Here is a 22,793-nt window from a genome sequence, read left to right as displayed (position 1 = left end):
CACGTAATCTCGGTAACGCAGCTCCAATCTCGTCTGCAGTTCTGTATTACTTCGAAGTATTTAGATATGCAGAAGTAAAACTGCTTTCAAAAGTCTCAGCATGGCCATGCAATGCATACACAAAACATTTTGACACCCATCATGAGAGCGTTCCAAGGCCTCTCAGCGCTTATTTACCTCATACACCTGGCTAAGAGTACCGATGCACATCCAGAATCAGGCCAACTCGCGCACGAAAAAGACAAAAACAACCAGTTCATCGAAGCGATAGACCATCGACTTCTACAAAACTATGTTAATCCAGAACCCACATCGGCACAGTTGACCCCTGAGCCTACCGCGACGGAACAACCCACACCTGAACCAACCTTGGCACCTACAACCCCTGAACTTACCACAAAAGAACCCACCTCAGCGCCCGCGACCCCTGAACCGAGTGCGACGGAACAACCCACACCTGAACCCACCTCGGTGCCTACGACCCCTGAACCTACCATGAGTGAACAACCCGCACCTGAACCCACCTTCAGTCAAGCCAAGCCAACCCAAGAACCCACGTCCACGGTGCAGCCGACACCTGGAGCCACCTCTACGCCTGCGACGCATGAACCCATAACGACGAATCAACCCAGTCGTATACCCAGTTTTGGCAACTTGCCACGCACACCTCAAGCAACGTTGGTGTTGGTGTCCTTGGAACCCACGAGGAAAGTTCCGTCCTCCACCCAACATACCCCAATTGTGGTTCCTGCGTCGACGTTGATGCCTTCGCCAACATCAGAATCAAAGCACTCACCTTCATCATTAGCTCCTCCAATACCACAATCTACAGTCAAGTTGAATGTGAAGCCAAGTGCATTGGCGCTGTCGAAGTCTACATCTACAACGCAGGCTACGTCACCAGTTGATCCATCGTCACAGTCTCCTCATATTCCGACCTCGACTCAAATAGCCTTGACGGCAGGTCCAACCAAGGATTTATTGATTGACACATCGTCAACTGTTTTATCCCCCGATGAATCCATGAAACGCGTATTGGATGCAGTTTGGAAGCGAATGGCAACGTTGCTGGATTCACATCCATAGTAGGTTACTGTATCCCAACTAACGTTATTAATAATGTACTCATTGCATACTACTACGTAGTACTTCGTATTAATAGTACTAGTTATTCTTGTCTTGTGCTACTGTTAGCTAACAGTACATACGTATTCCGGTGAACAAGAATGTGCTCGTCACTCAAGTCGTTAGTTCCACAATTAATGTAACGTTAGCACCAAATACTCTGGTGCACACGACGAACATTAGAGAGGTTTTGCAACTCATCTTTATCATTACCCTCAGCCACTACTGACAAAACCGGAAGTGTACCTCTCAAAATTAATTAATGATACTGTGAAAACGAATGACAAGGTCGTGGATTTGGCGATTTGTACGGACAGTTATCTTTATCATCACATTCGACCAAGCCAATCAGGAGCTTCTATTTCCACAGTACAAGGAGGAAGTTTGTTGGTTTGTGTCCCGTCTGGCATTGATCGTTTGACCAGTGTTCACAAAGTAGAGTGTGGTAACACAGAACTAGCGTTAAGTTGCGTAGTCATTGTGGTTTCATGCTTTCATGTATCTACTTTTGCAGATGTGGAGAACTAACAGTGCAAAGTTACCAGTACGTTCCTGTGTGTGAATTCCAAGGTCTACGTTACCATGACGTTACCACTGATGTTAACACACAATGGACGTGACCTCGTCGAATGACATCCAGATGACTACGCAGCGCAGCCATTTGGAAGCATAAGGTCCTCCACATTTGATGAGGCTGGTGTGGAGAGATTGCTAGATCTCCAAATCGCCGAAACCACTGGCGGTCCAGTCGATCTCCTTACGCGCAGCATTCACGCAACAGGAAATTGAACCGAACCAATCAGTCGAAACCATCCACTATTTTTGCACGGCATGCTTGTCACCTTTCTCATGCACTACATACGCGGTATTGTTGATTAGCGATGGCGTAATGTATGTACCGTTCCTGTATTGTTTACAATTCTGCTAAACTAGTTACATGCATGGCTTCACTCCTGTCTCGCATCAAGGGTGAGAGGCTTGAGAACAATTGAGTGCCACGTTACGAACTCGTAATATTCTATCTGATAGTTCATTCTTCACCCCACTGGACAACCAATTCAAGAGGAATGTGAATGGTGAAATGAATAAAAGATGGAAATCACTGTGTATGCAAGTTCTGCAGCGATGTTCAGAACATTCGTGTCGATCTCGCCTTGTCCATGTCAAACAACCAAGGCAGTCTCCGTTGCAAAGTAAATGCTTATGGAAGAATGGCAGTATTACTACTACCTTCACTTCGCACAGACAAATTTAGTTCATTCTCTATTTCACAGAGATGGTCTCACTTCCGCGGCGAAGTCTTTGCATCCTAGTTGCGTTATTGGCGCTTGCGCATAGCCAAGATACACCAGATCCGACAACAATTGCTACGAGCGAGACACCAACATCAGCTCCAACTTCTAATATTACGACGATACAACCCACACCCGAGCCTACCCCTCTTCCAACCCCTGATCCGACTCCTGAATTAAGTCCTCAACCCACACCTGAGCCTACCCCTGCTCCAACCCCTGCGCCTACCCCTGCTCCAACACCTCAACCAACTCCAACACCCCAACCTACACCTGAACCTTCCCCTGCTCAAACAGCTTCGCCTATCCCATCCCCCACTCCTCAGACAACCCCCCCACCCCGAGTTCGGAAGTCATGGCTCAGTCTCACTGCAGATGAACAATCACTTTATTTGGAAGCTGTGCAGTTATCGATGACGCTTGGGTACCACTACTACTTCGTCCAACTCCTCGAAGAACCCCAAACGTACTACGAGTACTACTTGACCAGCGGCTGGGCGTACTGGAACCGTAAGCTGCTTCTGGCTTACGAAACAATGCTCCGCGGGTTGTCTCCTCGGTTTGCAGCTGTGACACTGCCGTACTGGGATGCCTTTGCCGACTTTGCCCTTGTTCAAACTACAAACTGCACGTTGTTGGACTGTTCGGCCATTCTGACAGGCTTTGGGGGCTCCTCTGGCACAATTGGAAACTTGACCATCGATCGAAACGACACCAGAGGCATCAAGGTAACTGCGCCACAGGTCAAGAGCTTCTGTGAGTCCGACACCAACTCTTCGTGCGCCGGCTACATCATTCGGTCATCTTGGCGTCGTTCCTTTCCGTCGGGGTTTGGGTACTTTTCCCTCGCGTCAGCGCTCAACACTGCATCGAGCTTTCAACAGTTCACGTCAGTGATTAAATCTGGCATGCACAGTACGTTGCCCCCGATCCATGGATGCTTGTATATAATTTCATCATGTATTGGTTGTAGACAACATGCATCTAGCATTAGGCGCCATGATGGCCAACAACCGGACGATCGCAGACACCCTATTCATGCCACTTCAGTACGATGACATATTCGTGTCTTAACGGCTCATGAAGAACGTTATTAGCGCTTCATTTGACATGGTACTCCAAATCTACATTAATTGCTACGTGGGCGAATTCCCCTCCGAGGCCGCAAAGCGCAACACCACGTCCGCGTGGCCCTTCGTCCCGTCTTCGATTTCGAATCCCCCGTATCCTGCGCCTACTCTCAACTCCAACATTACCCATCGCCTACCTTTGACAGGAACCCAGCTCGGAACGTTTGTGGACGCAGCAGCGCATCCGGTGCTCGGCCCCCTCTTTCAATCCCTGCCACCCGCCTACTGGCAATACGTGAGCGCGTCCAACCTGGGTGGCGCGCACAGCTACACATATGACTATAACTCGCTCATGACCAACTTGGTGTCAAATATGTACAAGTGCGTCGTGGTGCGACCAACCATCACGGCACCGCCTCCAGCCCGCCGACGCATCCTGCGCAAGTCCTTGGTAGCACCAGATACCATCGTAGCCCCAGATGACATCGTAGCCCCAGATGACATCGTAGCCCCAAGTACCATCGTATCCCGAGATACCATCCTTGGACCAAGAAGGGCCGCTCGCCAGCGATCGGAGTTCCGGGTGATGACAATTGCAGACCGCATGCAACGTGAGATCTGCCAATTCCTCTCCAACCGAGACTTGTGCACTCGACTGCTGCACTACATCGAGTGCGCGTGGACAGCCACAACGATGGGCGCAGATCCTGTGCAGAGCAGTACGTTTTCGGGTGGAGTTGGCAAGGATGCCGACCAGATGGTGACGTCGCCATGCACGGAATCTCTCCTGTCCAGAGAAGCCCTCAAGTACAGCTCGACCATCTCACGCGGAGTCAACGTGCTGACGAGATTGCTGAACGCATGAGATTCGTGGTCAAGCTGGCCCTACGACTGGTGCCTGCATCGTACTCAGGGTACTCAGGTACTGTATATGTTTCAATAAAAAAGAGCAGTGACGTTAGTTTCAAAAACTAAAATTGCATTGTGAATTCGCTACCTAGTAACTTCCAAACACACTTGGTTTTCTATTCACATACTACGTAGTACTAGTAACATAAAAAACCAATTTACTGTTTAAGATAACTTTTTTGGAGGCGTCGGAGTAGAATAATGGACTTAACTTTTGAGACCGTTTCGATATTTTACAGTCAGGAGTAAATATTAATAAGTGCTGGGAGTATAAACAATGGCCAGCAACAAAGTCCTTTCAGCAGCCAATGGAATGCCATGAATTCCTACAAGTGATATTTACTGCCAATCGATGGCCTATCGCTCACAATACGCGCTTTGATTGGCTACGTGCCAACTCAAAATTATCATGAGCAAATGCAGACAGAATCCTGCTATGCACCACATTCGCCGCGTCGTGGCCGTGCGGTCCTTTTGCAGTCGAACAGCCCCTCATGCGACAAACACAGCTGCACACGATGTTATGGATAGATTCGAAAAGCACCCCAGGCACTCCACTGCTCTCCCGCTAAGCGACGCCGCCGCGCCACCCACGACACACCAGCTGCAGTCGATGTTCTTGTCCTTGGTTAACGACGGCCTCAAGGACGAAGCAGCCCAAGTTGTTCAATACGCGACGGACAAGGCCATCGATATAGACTACGACCTCTTGTTCCATCGCTCGATCAAGGACAGCAAGCTCAACCTTCATGCATTCGCGCATGTGATGATCGCGCACCCAATAGCGTTCTCGACCCAGCTTCGCCTCCACGCCCTTCGCGGGTGTCTGGGCGCCAAAAACTACTCCGCTGCCATCGAGCTCTTCAATCACGTTGAACACGACCACCCTTCGTCTCGAATGGCTGAACTCAACAAACCGGTACATTATCCCTTTCCGAAAAACAACACATGGATCTCAATGGACAGATGAATGTTGTTTGCGTAGCTGTTGTCGCTGCTACGACAGCTGAGCCGCGCGACTCCTCCCCGCACGGGGCTACGCAATGCCCAATACCTGCTCACGGACTTTATCATGTTTCGCAATGCGGCGGGTACGTCCGTGGCCACGCTCCTGGACGCGCTGCGAACGTGCCACCCCGACGTCGTTGCTGGCGCCGTCAAGTTGGTCGTGTACTCTTTGTTTGCCGTTCCCAAAGCCCAGTGGCACCACCAACTGGACCGTGTCCTTGAAGTACTCCAGTACTGCATCCAGCATCGTGTGGCGCTTCCAGATACGTGGTGCTTTACCACAGCGTTCCTGAAAAGCAAGCAAGTTCCGATCGAATGTGCTGGGAATGAACGCATTTTGCAGTTTGCGGTGCTGTATGTGGCCATGGCACATGCCGAGTTGGTCGTGCCTAGCATGGAGCCGACGTGGCTGGCTATTCAGGCCGCCGCCGACACGGACGACAACTTGACCAGACAGTGTTTGCGACTGCTCTGTGTGACCAACATGACTCGCTACATGTTTCACTTTGGATTGAATTGGGCTTGTAACCGAGGTATGAAGACAAACCAATCGAGTGGGTCGAACCAGACCGAGTCTTACGCTTTGTACAGGCGACGTGGCCCTCGCCTCCGAGTTGTGCCGCAGTGTTGTCCAGCGCAATCATCCCACCCCGACCCCAACGACGCTCAAGTTGGTCACTCCACTTCTACCTCGCCTTCCCAGCGAAACTCATCACGACATCGTAGCGTACTTGAAGAGGCACATCATATCCTTGTCAGATCAAGCCCCGTAGTGACCATAAAAAACAAAGTCATGGATTTCACTCTATTGTCGATTTGATACAAATTTGGGGAGGGGTGCAATCGAATCGCGCCGACCAAACCGATCCACAATCGAACTGATTGGTTGAATTTCATTGAGAAGGTTTTGATTGGCTAATAATTTTGAGCTCATCTGAGGTAGCCAATCAAATCGATTTAAATTCCAACGAGAGACCACGCCACAACACGAAATTTCACTCGAAAGCACAATACTGTATGAAGTGTCGATATTGTTGTGGTTATTCTAAACTAGAGCGACATGGAGAATGAATCGACACAATCAAATGTACTGAAGAATTGGCAGAAGGAGTTAGCCAATCAGATTGCATCATCGACGTCAAATTAGTGTGTGACTTCAAATAATACAAAGAATCGATCGATAGATTTGGCGATTCACAGTATAAAGTCCAAATTTTGGGTAAAAGCACAATTGTGTTGTATTCATATTGGTACACCCAACACACTATTTTGCAGTTAATATCCGGTATATTTCGTGGAATCCCGTAAGTATTTAATTCAGGGGGAATGTTGATTTCGCTAATTAATGTTTCGTGGCTCTCGCATGTACAGTATACCAAGCCCACACGGTCCCAATGTAGTATTGCTACGAGATCCACCTAATACTGGAGCATCTCTGTCACTAGGATTTTTTACAGTTAACTTTAGCTGGTACATTCAGGTAGCAATTATCGTTTGTATTTTTGGCCGTCGCCCCTTGTTTGAAATTTCAACAATAAAGCTAATGGCATTATTAGTACATCTATTAAATAGGACTACTGTAGTACTTATCTTGTTTTACGATCACACTTTTTTACTTCGAAATGGTAATGAAATAATATGGACATGATTTCCATTGGGGTGGCAACTCGATGGGAGCTATTTGACATCAATGGATATTGGTCTACCTATCACCATATCGACAGGCCGAAAAATTCCCCTTCGTGTTTTACTTATTTCCTTACTACCGTAGTAACAGCAAACGAGCTCAATGCAAATTGTGCACTGTTTGAAACGAATCTTTGCACCACGCTGCAAGCAAAATAGCCGACGCAGCGCACGGCTGACTGGGTAAGCTTGTAGCGCCGCACGATACGGACCATTCCGCGGCGCGGGTGCGCAACATCCACGGACACACTTGGTCTGGTGCTGTTGTCGTCGCCGTTGATTCCTCCAACGTCAGCTCCCACAAGTCGTCTAAATACCCCGTGTCGTCTTGGCTACACCCACAACGACACATCATGCGATTACACACCAGCACGCATAGTTTACGTCACAACAAAAAGAAATAGAATATAATTCATAAAACATATGATATATATATTAAAAAATATTTAACTAAATAGACAATTAAACATATGATAACATAAAAATAGATTTAAATAAATAGACTATTAATCATATACGTCCCAAGTGATTTACGCGCATAAAATAAATAGACAATTAATAATATATATATATAAATTCTTTTGTCCCAAGTGATTTACATGCAACTATGTACACCCACCCGCCAAAGAGCACGACTTTAGAGTTTGTCGAAGCCGGCCACCACGCGCCTGCGGTAAAATACCGGTGACTGGGGACTGCTGTATCGTTGTTGGCCACATTAATGGACGTCATGGCCGACGTTGGCTCGGTGAGCGAGTACTGCAACAGGTCCAGACCGGTTTGGTCGTGGGACGATTGGTCGTCGGTGGTCTGGAGGCCCGCCGTCGGTACAAGCGCTTGGAACGGCGTGATAAAAAATAGCTGGCCGTAGCGTCGATGGAAAATGGATTCACCCAGTGGTTGCAGCGTCTGCCACGCATTATCTACCATACAATACACAAGATGATATTGTCAAGATGATTCGAAATTGGAGTGTTTGGGTGCTCAATTGAATGACCTGACTAACCAAATCGAAGGCAGAGAATCGATATACGACCAATCAAAACACAAAACAATAATCAAGTAGCGATTTAAATCCACTCTTCGACCATAATAAAGCCATCGTTTTCAACTAAAAAAGGGGTTTCCATAGTAAACGTACTAGGACTAGTAGGCGAATAATAGTCGAGACGATACAAATCGTGTTGGCAGGCCGCGGTATCTTTGCCTCCAAACACAAACAAGCTGGTCGTTCCCACGACGATGCTCGTGTGCTGGTACCGCGGCGACGGCGGCGTGCCCCGGATCGTGCGGCTCACGTCCGTCCATTCATACACCGGGGTACACGGCTCCTACAATAATGCAAAAGTCGTGGTTGAGCTCATTTTACAGCAACACCCGTACCATTGTCCATGTAATTTGCCACGACGTCAACGTGCCACCCAACAGATCTTTAGCGCGGTCATGCACCTACCAAAGTAACAAACCACCAGAGCCCATCAAGTTTTTATATATACTGTTACACAAACACCTTTTTTTTAGGACATTTTTGAAGTGCCGGACTTCTTTTTTTTTTAAACGTTTTTGTTTAATAAATCGTATCGTCACTTTATATGTATCGTTTTGCACAGTCTACTGACTCGATTCATAAATCGTAGGTAATATTTATAGTATTAAAGTATTTAGGGCCACTCTGGCTGCCACAAAAAAATGGCAGTACCCACTTTATTTTGCATCTTTTTCAGAAATATTACGACAATTTTTCAAACGTCAGCTTTTTTGTGTTTAGCTGACCTAAATAAATTGACATAATACGTCCATTTTTTATTATTTTCGGGCAGAAAAAGGTTTCAACTGCAACCGTCCAATTATGACCTCCATAATACGTACTCCAGTCCTCTTATCGCATCCAGAGGTCACACCAAAATACGTTGCAAATATTTTCTGAGCTCTAGGTCAAAAAAATTTTAATTTCAATTTTTTCTGGAGTCGAGCGTGGCCGTTAAATTGGGCGTTTTTAATAACAGTTCAGTATTCATCAGTTCACCGAGTAGTAGCAACAATTACTTGGTCAACCATATATATTTTATGTAAAAGGTAACTGTTAGAGATACGAAACAGTAGACAGAGTAGTTTTTACCTGCAATGTCCACATGCCAGCCGCGGGCAAATGATAAAATGCATCCAAGGGTTCCAACGACGAGGTGGCGTCTATGACAAGTGACTGTGGCCCCGATACACACTCCATCGAGGCGTTGGCTGCACCGTATAGCTGCACGCGGTGTCCTCTAGACAACAATAACGACTGTACGTCACCGTCCCCATATGTTAGGCTATAGATATACTTCAATCCATCCTACATCAACAACATGCACAACATCGCCCTAAAACCAAAAATATATGGCCGAATCCACTTGCCCCACCGAAATACTGGCGATTTCGTTGAAGCTGCAAAATACATTTTTTGGCATCAATATTGTCAAATCGATTCGAAACCTGGAGTCGTTAGTAGAGTAATCAAATGTCTTAACTCCCCTACGACCATTTTAAGTACGTCTAAGACGAATAAGTATATTTTGACGTACGACTAAGTAGTACTTAAGTAAATATATAATGAGCTAAATATAGACAGAACAGAATTGCCCCTCCTCATGTCGCTCAATAAAATTTAAGTAAACAGGTTTCAGACAAATTAGTTAATTCGTACGTCTAAGACGCATTTTGGTCCTAGGGAAGTTAAGAGAATATTGATTCAAGAACTGGCTAAGCCAATCAAATCACGTCCTGGGGAATTTCTGCCAATCCAAACACGTTTAATTCGTCGGCCCAGTCAGTCAGTCCCTCCGCATTGGGCAAAACCATATATATCGTTCGTGGTGCAGTAAAATTTTGTATAAGTTTAAATTAGATTAAATGGATTTGAAATGCTATTTGGCGAAAGGAGTTACAAGTCAGTAGAGCTCATTGGAAACGACACAGGCACTATAATGAATACTAGTAATAAGTAGTATGCCTCAACTACATATCGTCCAGAGGGCTCACCGAGTCGACGGGTACCGCGACGAGATGCGCTCAGACCCATCGAATTGACGTCCACCGTCCATTGTCCACATCACATCACGCGCGACATCTGATCCCGTTTTGCCATCCTGCTGCAGCGCCGGCAGCGTCGACGGACCCGGGCCGTACAAGAACACTTCGAGTGTATTTAGGCACGAGTGCGTGATATTTAGCACCACTTGCATCGACTGAATGCATGTGGCAGTCGGGTCCGTGCTGGCCACGGCCGTGGTCCATGTGTCCGCGCCGTCTCGCAGGAGCACGTTTGCCGTCGATTGGTCCGACACAAGAGTCGTCGGGGTGCCTACGTCCAGCTGCCACACGTCGTTGAACGAAGGGCCAGCCAGTTGCCGGCCGCCAAACACGAGCATTTTGGACTTGCCCAACGCCGACGCCGTGTGCTTTTCACGACGAGGAGGACGCACGCTCCCCACTACATCTTGCACGTGGAGCCTATAGAAACCAAATTGAATATAGAGGGGTGGCGGTTGATTTTCCGTTGAACGAATGTATAGTACGACCACAGCAACAGATAAGTGTTCACAGAATGAATCAAACATTGTTAAAGCCCAAAGCGGCTAGAATAGACATATTGTTGATTTTTTAATACTATAAAGTTATATTTTGACACAAGCACAGGTACAGAAGAATCGGCAGGAGCATCTAGCCAATCAACAAATTGCAGGAAATCACAACGAATTCGTGTGTGACTGAAATTAGTGTTATATACATCCCCCTGGACATTCTTGTGTTATGTACAAATTCGGTACAGCAAATCGATCAATGGATTTGGCATAATCAGCGCAAATGTCCAAACATTTTTGGGTAAAAAGACAATATATATTTGTATGGTTACCACGACTGGGTAGCGGAATGATACCGCCACAGCTCGTTTGTTTCGAGTGCTGACGTCACGCACACATCACTTGTACCACGTTGGCAGGGATACCCAGGTCCAAACCTACACGTAAATGTATCATTATATACCAATGTATATATATATATTCAAACAAAAGGTTCGAAAACATGTTCATCCTTCAACACATCTATATATGTACATTCATACGACCAGAACACAAACTCGGTCGAAGATCGATAGGCTTGGCTTACTATGACAAACATGCAAACAAAAAAATATAATATATTGTGGATTCGACACAAATTTCCACACCCTGTCGAATCGAATCTCGCCGCCGAATCGAATAACGAATCATTGACGCTATTGGCTAATACATTTTTGAGTAGATTTGATTGGCTCTTGCAGAAAGGACAAGTAAAAATTCAACCAATCAGAAACTCCGGCGTGATTCAATATTGATTAGACGACAAACCAGGCGAATTTTGGAAGTTTAAATCGAATTCACAATATTACCCCCCAAACAAGTACGAGTACTCGCCCAACACGACCATGCTATGTCCTCGTCTAGGCGACGGAGAGCTGAACACGTCGTCGTTGTGACGGAAACCACTGCCGACATTCGACTGCATCAACAGCATCGGCCGGATGAGTCGCCACGAGTTGATTGGTCGGGCCAGCGTTTGGCTAATTACGCGTGGACTGTAGCCCCCCACGTTTCCCGCCATGATGAGTTTGACCCGGATCGCATACGTCGTCGCCGGCTCGAGGCCCATCACGACAAAATGCTTGTCCGTCGTGCCATCCACCTAGTAACCAGTCAGGTATGATCTCTCTCTATATATATATTATACATCTCTACTATATTATTCTTTTCGCTCAAATGTGCCTAGGTTGGGTGGGGGATTGTTGAAAACACCAACAAAAATCGAACAAAGCGTATGATTGGATAAAAAACTGCAGGTTGCAATATAATAAGAGAATGAATGTGCACACTGCAAATGTGATATATATATATATATATATATATATATCATATTTCGACGGTCCACCGATTGTTGGGTGGTTGGTTAATAAACAGCCGGAGGAAATATTTCGAGTACAACATACAATAAAATGTATATATATAACGGACTATTATATATATATATATATATACCGGACTAAAGTCTTCGTTGGAGTCCCCGACAGCGAGTTCAATGAGGTATCCTTCGTTTTGGGGTCGAAACGAGATTGGCGTATTGGTGGGGGCACGCCATTTCACAGTTAGGGACGACACGCCAGGCACTACCGTCACCTGTTCAGGGACTGGGGGGTCCAATGGAAAGGATAGGGGCTCGATCTAGTAGCCAATACTTAGTTGTGATGCTTAGTAACAGGTTACGCACCGCCGACATGGATATATATCCGCTCCCCCCGCCTCCCCCGGCCCCTTGAAGTCCCCCGCCACCGCCGCCTCCGCCAAAGTACCCGCCGCCGCCACCACCACCCCCCTTTTTCCCATCGCCCCCAACACCCCCCACGCGTTCCTGGCCGTTCGACGAGACTACACAGACTCGTGTGGGTGCTTGTCTTGTTGTGTTTAAACTGGAGCGACGTTCGACACAACCACATAGTCTGGCGAATCGGCAAAAGTAGTATTTCGCCAATCACATTGCAGGAAATCATCAATCAACACGTTATCCGCGTGTGACTTCAATTAGTGTGATGGACATCATCACCCCTGGACATTCGTTACATATAAAACTCGGTACAGAAAAAATCGATTGATGGAAACCAGCACTACAGTTGAAACAATTCGTAAAACGAAGTACCTTGATTGAAAACAGATGCATACGAGCTTTGGTGGCCAGCTTCACCCCCCGCCACGCCACTTCCACCACCCCCAGGACTCGCCAGCGCCGAAAAATCAGCTCCTGGTGCATATCCCACCTCGAGATTCTACCTCATGACATCTTTGGTCGACATTTCACAACTACAAACGTACGTTGTCGTAGGCAGAAGCACCCATAAAGTCCCGAAAGTCGCCAAATTCAAACTTGGAGTGAAACTCGTCGCGCGAAGCCACGGGAAGCGGAAGTCCCATTTGAGCAGCGGTTGGTGCTGTGCCGGCCGTTCCGTTGAGGCCACCGGCGGCGCCCCCTGCCGAGCAACACACGGCACTTGCACCGCCTCCGCCACCCCCCGGAGCCACGACAAGCAACGACCACGTTCCCACAGGCTTCTCCTTGTAAACCATCGTAGCCCCTCCTCCCCCGCCGCCAACGAAATCGCCTCGTCCGCCACGGCCACCCCCGCCAAACCCGCCCGCGCCGCTGCCACCACCACCCCCTCCGCCGCCCACCGACACTTGGAACACCGCGCCCCGGGAGGTCGAAAACGACGCTCGGGCAAAGCCACCGCCGCCGCCAACCCCCAAGTCGATGGCGGCTTGGCTACCGCTGCCACCGCCACCGCCCCATGCATACACGTCGACGACAGCACGTTCGTACTTGGGGTTGTCTGGAATCGTATAATTCTACATATATACGAGACATACTTGTTCACAACGGCTTCAATAGTTGCGGTTTTTGGTAGGTTCGACAGACCAACCTGGGCCGTTCCCGTGTAGTACAAGGCATCTTGCTTTAGCAACAACCCGTCCAACGCAAACAACCGCATGTATACCACCCCTGGCTACACGCACATTTCGGTGAAGTGCGTCGACGTAAATTTCATCACAAACAACTCAAACTAACTATTGTCGATTTGATATACAAATTTGGGGAGGGGGTGCAATCGAATCGCGCCGACCAAACCGATCCACCATCGATCTGATTGGCTGTTGAATTTCATTGAGAAGGTTTTGATTGGCTAATAATGTTGAGCTCTTCTGAAGTAGCCAATCAAATAACGATTTCAATTCCAACGAGAAACCACGAAATGTCACTCGAAAGCACAATACATGCTGTTTTATTTATGGATTATGGACATATTTCCTTCAAAAACATGAAAAACACGACATATTTCATAAAAATCTACCTGCCCGTCACCGCCAAGCCGGCCCCCATTGCTCGTGCCCCCCATATAGTACTTGTCGTTTCGGTTCGCCGCGTCCCCTAAGGTCGCCGCGAGTAGCGTAAACTGGTGGGGCCGAATTGTCACTGCAGCGCTGACCGTCACTCGCGGCCGGTCGGAGCGCACAATGTTGGTCACGACCCAGTCACTCGTTCCCAACGGATTCACGGAGGCCACTCGAGCCACGTATCTCGTGTACGGAGCCGGCGCTGACCACTTGAACTCGTTCAAACGGATCCAGTCGATGGCGTCCACAGCCTTGTACGCTGCGACATAGGTGACGGGGCGTGCCCCGCCGTCGTCTCTATATATGTATATATATTTATATGGTCAAGTCGATTCGAATTTGGAGAGTAATTTTAGAGTGTTGAATTGAATGATGTAATCCACGAAATCCATCGGTCGAATTTTTTGTACTGAACTTTGTATGTAAAATTTGGGAAGCCAGTCGTACTATATATTTGCAGGCACACACGGCATTCGATGGTTTCAGGAATTTGATTGGCCACTTGAGAAAGTGTTCTAGCTCTTGATTGGTCGGTCGATTGTTTCATCACCGCAAATATCCAAACTTTGGCTGAAAACACAATGTCAATCAATACAAGTCTATGAAAACAATACATCATCCCAAGTCCAAATAGAATCCTCCCCCAGACGAATCGAATACAGTCCTGGTTTCGGACCAATCTCTTTCGTCTGGGGCAAACTCGAGATAGGGAAGATGGGGATATGAACAGGTACGTTACGTACGACGTTGGCGTGTACAACAGTTGCAATACCATGCCAACTACACAGGAGAGCGTGACATTTTGAGGAGGCAACGGCGTCCCTGGCAACGACCGCACGACGACCACGTCGGACGGCGGGCCATTTCCCATCGCGTTCGTCGCGAAGACTTGCACTCTAAGTACATGTCCAGTCAAAATACTACAGGAGTACTATGCATGAAGTATACAATTGTGTAGTTTTGAGACTTGTGTATTAGAGGAGAGAATCGATTCACATTCATTTCGTACTGGCACATCGTGTTGGGTCGGAGTGTCGTGATGGTGGCAAACGTCGAGGAAGGGTCAGTCTTGATTGTGCGCCAAAACACGTCGTCGTGACAGCGAGATGCCACCGAGTACGACAGCGTCGGCAACGATGTGACGGTGGGATGGATACGAGGGCTCCACGTGATGGAGATGGTCGTGACGGTCGCGCTCGTGGCGACAACTTGAACTGGCATGCTAGGCAGAGCTACGCCACCAACATACATCCGTAGTATAAGCCAAAAGTTCATTAGAACCATCCATCGAACACGTCGTCTAATACTCGACGACCAAGGCGTAATATACAGTCAGTTGTGATGGGTTGGTCGGCACCTAGAATGCACGTCGACCATGGCGCGGTCACAGGACTCCATGCCCCCCAGCCACCCTACATGCTATCAGACTCTGTGTGTATGACGTGGCACGCTACCGTGGCAGCATGCGCTCGCACACGGAACACATAGTCTGTGCTATGCGCGAGGCCAGACACTGTCGCGACGCACTCGGCCGTACACATGGACGTCGGCGGCTGCAGCTGCGCGATCGTCACACTCCCGTTGTCCAGAAGGTTCGTGTGGATGCCAAGCATGGGCCGCGGGTGACTCTCATGAAACTCGATGTGCCATGCATACCCGCCCGTGGTGTCAGGCCCTTGCCGAGTGACTTGCACGTGCAAGACGTCATGGATGGATTGGAGAGCGGCTTGGACGGTCGCGGCGGATGCGTCGAATGCGATCAGGGGGGATACAGCCAAGCCTAGATGTAAAAAGGTCACTTGGCCAATTGGGCGTGAGGTGGCGGCGGACCTGTTCGAGTGTCGACGTCGGCAACGCTGGCGTACGAACTTGTGAGGCGAAAGAACCCACCGGTGATCGGCCCCGACACCCCTCGACTCACCACGGTTTGCACGCCCAGCGATGGCACAGTGCTTATGCGACCTGTCAGCGAGCTAGACCATGACGTCCACGCAGATTTCTGCGCCACTCGGTATGACACCTCGTATGCGTCAAGCGCATCGTCACTTGCGCTACATGGATACATGCATAAGGACACTGCCGACAAGTTTGAGCACGGTTGAACGTCAGCATACGTACGCGACAGCTGGCCACGTCACAGTGGCCGCGATGGACGACAGCGAGCACTCATGCAGTTCGATTCTCGGAGCCAAAGGAGGAAATGGAGCTTGCGCTGCCAGAACTCCCCCCACCGCGCACATGGCCATGCCAAGGCGCATGAAAGTCATGGTCGTCTTCGTTGCGAAGTTGGTCGGGCGTCGAAAAGATATCGAAAAAGCGAGAGCGTAAACAATTTAATCTTCATGAAAATAATATAATTCATATTCTTGCAGCACTATCTTGCCTTGATTATGGAACTTTAAACTCGTCAACTTTAGTATGCGAAATGTCGAAATAATATTTTGACGGTTACATGTGTAACTACAGTAACTGCCTTGTCAAGGATGGATGATGTGACTGAGGTACTCGTAGTCCTCGACGCAATTGTACACGTGGGCCGACAGACGAAGGTACAGCCGCCCGTCGATGCACTTGACGGGCACTTCCACGTGGAACTCGGCATGCAGTCGGTCTTGCACACACTTGGCATCGCTAGACGTCTTTGTTGCAGTCGCGTCCATGCCAAACACATGCGGAGGTAGCGGTACAAGGCGCATGGCACTACGCTTGTGTGCGGGCACAATTGACTACATGTGCTCAAATCTCTCATCAACGACGACACTTGTACCCCCATCATCGTGCATACCTCGGGGAGATGCCACGCCCGGCGCAACTCTCGATCTGCCACGTTTATAGTCTCATGCATGTACTCTCGCACGCCATTTGCTTGGTTCCAGTACGCCAAGATCGTCGGTAGCGTCAATAGCGCGCTGTAGTCTTGCAGTCCTGTCCACAGAAATCGTGCTTGGAAGCTTCCATCAAGGCCGTGAGATTGACTTCGCGGCCGCATCTTGGCCTGGTGTTCTGGCTGCACATGCAGAAACGCAGCTCCCTTGGTCGAGCAAAGCCACTTGTGGCAGTTGCCCACGTAAAAGTCGGCGCCAATGTCAGATACATCCAAGTCCAAGTTGAGCAGGCCGTGGGCGCCATCTACCAAGACGGGGATGCCGCGCGCGTGGCACAGCTCGACGATGCGCTGGACGGGAAGCACGGTCGCTGTGTTCGATGTAATGTGATCCACGACAACCAGTCTACAGGCGCTGTTATTGTTGTGTTTATTCTACAAACTCGAGCAACATGGAGAATGAAACCAAATGTACAGAAAATTCAGCAGAAGAATTTAGCCAATCCGATTGCAGGAATAAACCATCTTCAACGTCAAATTAGTGTGTGATTTTAATTAGTGTGATATGGACCTATCACCGCAGAAGACCTTTTTACATACGTAGTACAAAATTCAGCACAAAGAATCGATCGATGGATTTGGCGATTCAGCACAAAAGTCCAAAATTTGGGTAAAAAGGACAAAATGAAGACATGTCAGGACATGCCGGCCATGCATACTAGTACGTACTTGCAATCGGGCGGTATCGTGTCCGCGATAAACGTGAGAATGGCGTCGTCATCGTGTGAAGTTGCATAAGGAAGAGCTTGGGTGTGCAACATGAGCTCGTGTTCCGAACACACTTGATGTAGCAGCTTTTTGACTGCGCCGTACGCGACATCCAGAGTGTAAATGGAGTCGCCTGGACGCATGCGCTTCGCCATCGACTCGACGACCTAGCACATAAATGCGTTAAGGAGGTGAATGGAGGCTGCATAGACATGAACGTACCGTGTTGATTCCCGCGGTCGCATTGGTAAGCAGCACGACGTCCTTCGGTGACGAGGCGCGGATGGACGACGCCAGTGCTTTGATCGAGTCGACGAGGTGGAAGAACAGCTCGCGGTCGATAAACTTGAGGGGCTGTTCCTCGGCGTAATCGCGCCACATCTGCGCTGTGTGCATCGCTAGGCGAAGGGTCGAACCAAATGCGCCGTGATTCAAAAAGATCCACGTCGGGTCGAGGAAGAAGGCAGCCTTGAGGTCGTGTCCAAACGGCGCGATTGGTGGAACCGGCGGGATGTGGAATGGAACTGGTCTTGGAGACGATTCCAGGAAGATGTCATCGATGCTGGGCGTGTGGAAGGATCCGATAGCTTGGTAGCCGCGCGCGGACGTCGCAAACGGACGTTGCGCGGCCCTACATGCATTGAGTATCATATTGATCGTCCTCTATATAGTGTCGAATGACTTGTAATAGTGTTGTTATGATACTTCTATTTGCAGTACTTTCATATCTAAATTTGAGATGAACAATCTATGAGTATGGGAATACAGGTAATATAAAAAAACATATGTCCCACAGAGACACACACTTTCCGTACAGTGTACCTGTATCTCCTGCCATGCATGTACGTACAGTAGCTACATGTAGCTTATAGACCTGCTCTGAGGATAAGCATCAAAGCATGCTCCTTCTCCAACGGACCTCCGTGCTTTGGTGGACGCAGGGATGCTTACCAAGGTCGCATGACCCGAGATGGTGCTGGCAATTCCATCCGCCGCCGTCTGGTCTGTTGGATTCGTAACGTTTCGATGAAAATAAAAATATGATCCGAGCACTACATCTTTGTATCGGTTCATTTTCTCGTACAATAATAATTGCAATTCCTTGCCACCACCATCAACGATTTGGTTGAAACAAATTTTTGCATCCAGGCCAGCTCTCGTGGCATCATGGTGCAGCACACCAAGTTCTATGAGTTGATGGGCGTGGAACCGACGGCGACGCCGGAGGAGCTTAAGAAGGCGTATCGCCGACGCGCGCTACAGCTGCATCCTGACAAGCGCGGCAACTCCCCCGAAGCGCAGGACGAGTTTACGACCATGAAGAACGCGTACGACGTGCTCAGCGACCCGCGGCAGCGAGAGATCTACGACGCGACGGGAGAAGATGGACTCAAGATGGTCAATGGGTTTGGCGAGATGAGCATGGAAGAGATGATGGCCGCTGCGATCGGCGCGTTGTCGTCCATGGGCGGTGGCGCCAAGTTCTGCCTCTTGTTCTCGATCACGGCAGTGTGCGCGGTGCTATTGCTCGTGCCCAGTACGTCCACACATACACGCATGTATCAAGGACGCGTTGTTGTTGTTGACAAGCAGTACATGATGTAGTTTTGTGGTGTCTCCGCGTGGACCAGACCGTGGATTGGACGTGGGTCGATGTGTTCATCCCAATGTGGATCCTCGACAGCATTTACCTCTGCGCGACATGCTGTTCGGTCGTGTCCAAGGACTCTCCCGTCGACGAGAACGGCGAGCCGGTGGGGGCGCCGCCACCCCCTTCCACATACTCTCGCGCCTTGTCCAAGAGGTATACCATCGTCACCATCGCCACGGTCGTGCTAACACTGTCCATGGCTAGCCTTCTCCTGCTTAAAGCCCTTCTGTTTGTGGCGACTCAAATTCTGATTGCCATGAAATTGCAAGGCTCCATCGATATCTCGTGTGTCGCGGTGCTGAGTCCATACCTAGCGCTAGAAGGAATGCTGCTGTTGCAGAAAGCCATCGTGGCCTACTCCATCTACGCATCGGTAGCAGCTACGGCCACCAACGACAAACCTTACACAGTACGAGTTGTACTCCCAAACGTCTGGTGTACTGCCTCTAATTGTCCCCTCCTCGCTCTAGTTGATGGGCCCCATCGCGTACAGCATCGGGCAAAACCTGCTTCGCTTGGTGTTTGTCGTGCTTCTTGGCCTCAAAGTTGATGCCACGGTCACTGGTAGCTGGTGGCTCGTCTTTCTCCCCGTGTGGATATACATGGCGCTGTCCCTGTGGTTCACCGTACGTTACTCGTACCTTTCAAACTTTATGTTATTGTCGCTTTTTTTACCCAACATTTGGACTACTTTTGTGCTGATTCTAGCCAAATCTATCGATAGATATTTTGTACTAAAGGTGTCGTGGGGTCATTGGTATCAATCACACTCATTGAAATCAGACACTATTTACACGTTGATGATGGTTTCCTGATTGGCTAAATCCTTCTGCTCTCGATTCTTGTGTACATGTATTTTTGGTTGTGTGTCGATGCGTTCCCCATGTCGCTCCAGGTTTGAATATAAACACAACAATATGTTTTTTTATATCGTTTGAGGTATATATAAATATATATATATGTTGTTGAAATGTTTCGAATTTGGTATTGTCCTGTTACCCAGTCTTTGGACATTTGTGCGGATTCTTTGCCAAATCTATCGTTCGATTCATTGTACAGACTTTTGCATGTAAAGATCGAGCAGTATCACACTAATTCGATGATGAATTATTTGAAGAGTGGATTTGATTGGCTAGTTGATTCATGCCTTGTGTTTTGATTGGTCGTATATCGATTCTCTGCCGATTTGGTTAGTCTGGTCATTCAATTTAGCACCCAAATACCACTCCAATTTCGAATCGAATGAACAATAGTGTATGGTTGTCTACATGTGCTTGCAGTTTCTTTTTATTTCGACGTTTTTTTGTCCTGAATTTGTTTTGCGTTTTTCAATACTACGTAATATGATTTTGATGAGGTTTTTGTACTTTTTTGTCATGAATGTTGTTTGTTTATGCAGGTGCGAGGCATCCTGGTGGCGTCCAAATTGACTGCAGACAATGCCCAAGGGAACAAAACGAGCGGTCTCCTCTGCGCTGTAATGATGTCGTTGGTCGTGTTCAGCCCGTTTGTGCTGCTGGCGGCACGACTGGAAGGATCATTTTCGTCATTTTATGTGCTGCTGCCGTGGCTGATTGTGGCTGGCGGCGTCGTCGTCGTGATGTGGTTGTGCTTGTGTTGTGTCATGCGACCGCCGCAGGAAGAGCAACCCACGGCGTCCGCCGCGGACGTTCCAAGCGAGGAGGGCGGCCGACACGACGAAAACGTGTACCATGGTGTGCAAGATGATGAAAAAGTATAGGGAGTGTATTTTGTACTTCTGTAGAAATGGAAAACGGTTGGGAAATTGGTAGGAAACGAACCTATTTTAATCAAAATAGAAACGGCCAGGTGTGTGTTCGCTGTCATACTGTACTATTGTATGGGTGGGTGGGTCTGTCAGGATCAGGCACGACCAAAGTGCCTCGAATTACTGTAAAGTACTTCAATTTTTATCCAGTTTCAATGCCATTGGTTTTAAATCACTGATTCTAAGTGTCGATAACAGAGAATGTTGTTGTGGTTATTCTATTTACAACTGGGGCGACATGGAGAATGACCAAAGGTACAGACAAATCGGCGAAGGATTTAGCCAATCAGATTGCAGGAAACTATCATAAAGTTTAATTAGTGTGACACTGTAATTAGTGTGTTTACAATCACCACAGGACATACAAAATTCAATACAAAGAATCGATCGACAATATCATGATGCATATTGGCTTCAAATATATGTTGTCCTTTTACCCAAGATTTGGACTTTTGTGCTGATTCACCAAATCTATCGATGGATTCTTTGTACTGACTTTTGTATGTAAAGTGATGTCCAGTGTCACATTTAACAGAAAGCACACACTGACTTGATGTTGAAAACTGGAAGTCACACACTGATTCAACGTTGACTGTGAATTGGTCGAACAGTGGATTTGATTGGCCACTTGATAAGAGATTTGGGTTTTGATTGGTCAATCGATTGTCTCTCGATTTATTGCTGCTCGTTCGATTGAGCTCACAACGTCAGTCAATTTCAGAAATATTGCTCGAAAATGATTAGGGTTAAAATAAACGCTTTTAATTGGACAAAAAGATTCGATTCTTTTTCCGAAATGGACACATGTCAAATCCAGTCGAAATCTAAACGCACCAGATTGGTGTCTACATACAGTACCGGTATGTATATAGGGTACACAACTTACGCCTCCAAAGGCTGTCTGTTGTCCGGCTGAAATAGCATGTGAGTGTTCACGAGCCTTTGTTTATGGCTCAAATGATCAAGCTTGATTCGATCCAGTAACCTTTGAGTCTTGTAGGGTGGTGCATTGACTGTGTCAGTAGCGGTGTTGTCGCCACCCTCAGTTCTGACATGGCCAACTTTTCATTTCGATCAGTCAAGCAACATCGAGTGCATAGCCAATGCCATATTAGTATGAAAAGTACTCTCTGGTCAAGTCATGCTATAGTACTTGCTGAAGAAAGTGAGTGATGTTTCTTTACTATTAACGTCAGTACGGTGCTGTTTCTGACTTGTTATGCCGGAAAATTTGGCGTTAGTGGAGAAATTTGCTTGAGGATTCGTCCATGTAGCTGACTTGGAAACGTTACGATGCTAACGTACAGTGCATACGTCCCACTGGGCAACTCACATTGTCAAGTTCGTGTTACATGGCATCGACCTTGTGTAAGATGACTCTACATTGCGCTTATCAAGTAACGATTGATACTGCCGCTCACGCTCCTAAGAGCATCCCCACCGGTGCGACTGTAAACGCTATTATACAGTTCTATCCGGATTATTTACAGTTTTGACAACCCCACCGGGCGACTGTAAAATACAGGAAACTGTAAAATTTTACCGCGAGACGCCAAATCGGCCAGATTTACAGTCGCGACTGTAAAATACAGTTTTGACAAATTAGCCAATAACATGCTATCAATGGATAATTTTGTCCAATCATGTGCGTTATGGAGTCAATAATCAGTTGGTTCAGAAATGGAATTAGCCAAGGCCGTCCGTGGTTCCAA

At 47.9% G+C, this 22,793-nt stretch overlaps 6 protein-coding genes across 8 annotated transcripts; 4 read left to right on the top strand and 2 right to left on the bottom strand.

Annotated features, from left to right (window-relative positions):
* Positions 1-111: 111 nt before the first annotated feature.
* On the top strand, positions 112-908 carry H257_09524 (hypothetical protein; the record flags this gene model as incomplete). The annotated part of the gene is made up of 2 exons (XM_009835762.1): positions 112-758; positions 809-908. 2 exons carry the CDS (start codon positions 112-114, stop codon positions 906-908), a joined length of 747 nt encoding a protein of 248 aa, XP_009834064.1.
* Positions 909-2,396: 1,488 nt separating this feature from the next.
* Positions 2,397-4,500, top strand: H257_09523 (hypothetical protein). Its single transcript, XM_009835761.1, has 3 exons — positions 2,397-3,332; positions 3,391-3,466; positions 3,515-4,500. The coding sequence occupies exons 1-3, from the start codon at positions 2,402-2,404 to the stop codon at positions 4,350-4,352; spliced, it is 1,845 nt and encodes a 614-aa protein (XP_009834063.1). The 5' UTR covers positions 2,397-2,401; the 3' UTR covers positions 4,353-4,500.
* Positions 4,501-4,832: 332 nt separating this feature from the next.
* Positions 4,833-6,208, top strand: H257_09522 (hypothetical protein; the record flags this gene model as incomplete). Its single annotated transcript, XM_009835760.1, has 3 exons — positions 4,833-5,315; positions 5,382-5,937; positions 5,996-6,208. 3 exons carry the CDS (start codon positions 4,833-4,835, stop codon positions 6,175-6,177), a joined length of 1,221 nt encoding a protein of 406 aa, XP_009834062.1. The 3' UTR covers positions 6,178-6,208.
* An 893-nt stretch (positions 6,209-7,101) lies between these two features.
* H257_09521 lies at positions 7,102-16,354 on the bottom strand. 2 transcript variants are annotated; one of them, XM_009835758.1, is made up of 20 exons: positions 16,168-16,354; positions 15,880-16,100; positions 15,504-15,829; positions 15,407-15,461; positions 15,059-15,281; positions 14,793-14,945; positions 14,007-14,346; positions 13,578-13,661; positions 12,973-13,503; positions 12,800-12,926; positions 12,374-12,531; positions 12,145-12,327; positions 11,502-11,794; positions 10,986-11,090; positions 10,112-10,582; positions 9,210-9,357; positions 8,474-8,539; positions 8,232-8,421; positions 7,710-8,013; positions 7,102-7,422 (listed from the first exon to the last, which is right to left on the bottom strand). In XM_009835758.1, exons 1-20 carry the CDS (start codon positions 16,314-16,316, stop codon positions 7,191-7,193), a joined length of 4,359 nt encoding a protein of 1,452 aa, XP_009834060.1. In that variant the 5' UTR covers positions 16,317-16,354; the 3' UTR covers positions 7,102-7,190. The 2 variants fall into 2 exon arrangements, with proteins under 2 accessions (XP_009834060.1, XP_009834061.1); XM_009835759.1 differs by lacking the exons at positions 7,102-7,422; positions 7,710-8,013; positions 8,232-8,421; positions 8,474-8,539; positions 9,210-9,357 and having other exon boundaries at positions 9,941-10,582.
* A 108-nt stretch (positions 16,355-16,462) lies between these two features.
* On the bottom strand, positions 16,463-18,357 carry H257_09520 (the record flags this gene model as incomplete). 2 transcript variants are annotated; one of them, XM_009835757.1, is made up of 4 exons in its annotated part: positions 17,864-18,357; positions 17,603-17,808; positions 16,835-17,279; positions 16,463-16,775 (listed from the first exon to the last, which is right to left on the bottom strand). In XM_009835757.1, exons 1-4 carry the CDS (start codon positions 18,290-18,292, stop codon positions 16,527-16,529), a joined length of 1,329 nt encoding a protein of 442 aa, XP_009834059.1. In that variant the 5' UTR covers positions 18,293-18,357. The 2 variants fall into 2 exon arrangements, with proteins under 2 accessions (XP_009834059.1, XP_009834058.1); XM_009835756.1 differs by having other exon boundaries at positions 16,463-17,279.
* Positions 18,358-18,747: 390 nt separating this feature from the next.
* H257_09519 (hypothetical protein) lies at positions 18,748-21,139 on the top strand. Its single transcript, XM_009835755.1, has 5 exons — positions 18,748-19,178; positions 19,247-19,445; positions 19,497-19,701; positions 19,763-19,918; positions 20,692-21,139. The coding sequence occupies exons 1-5, from the start codon at positions 18,809-18,811 to the stop codon at positions 21,031-21,033; spliced, it is 1,272 nt and encodes a 423-aa protein (XP_009834057.1). The 5' UTR covers positions 18,748-18,808; the 3' UTR covers positions 21,034-21,139.
* The last annotated feature ends 1,654 nt before the right edge of the window (positions 21,140-22,793 follow it).

This window comes from Aphanomyces astaci (genome assembly GCF_000520075.1).
Source record: "Aphanomyces astaci strain APO3 unplaced genomic scaffold supercont1.23, whole genome shotgun sequence".
Taxonomy (NCBI): domain Eukaryota; phylum Oomycota; class Saprolegniomycetes; order Saprolegniales; family Verrucalvaceae; genus Aphanomyces; species Aphanomyces astaci.
This window is presented reverse-complemented; position numbering and strand designations above follow the sequence as displayed.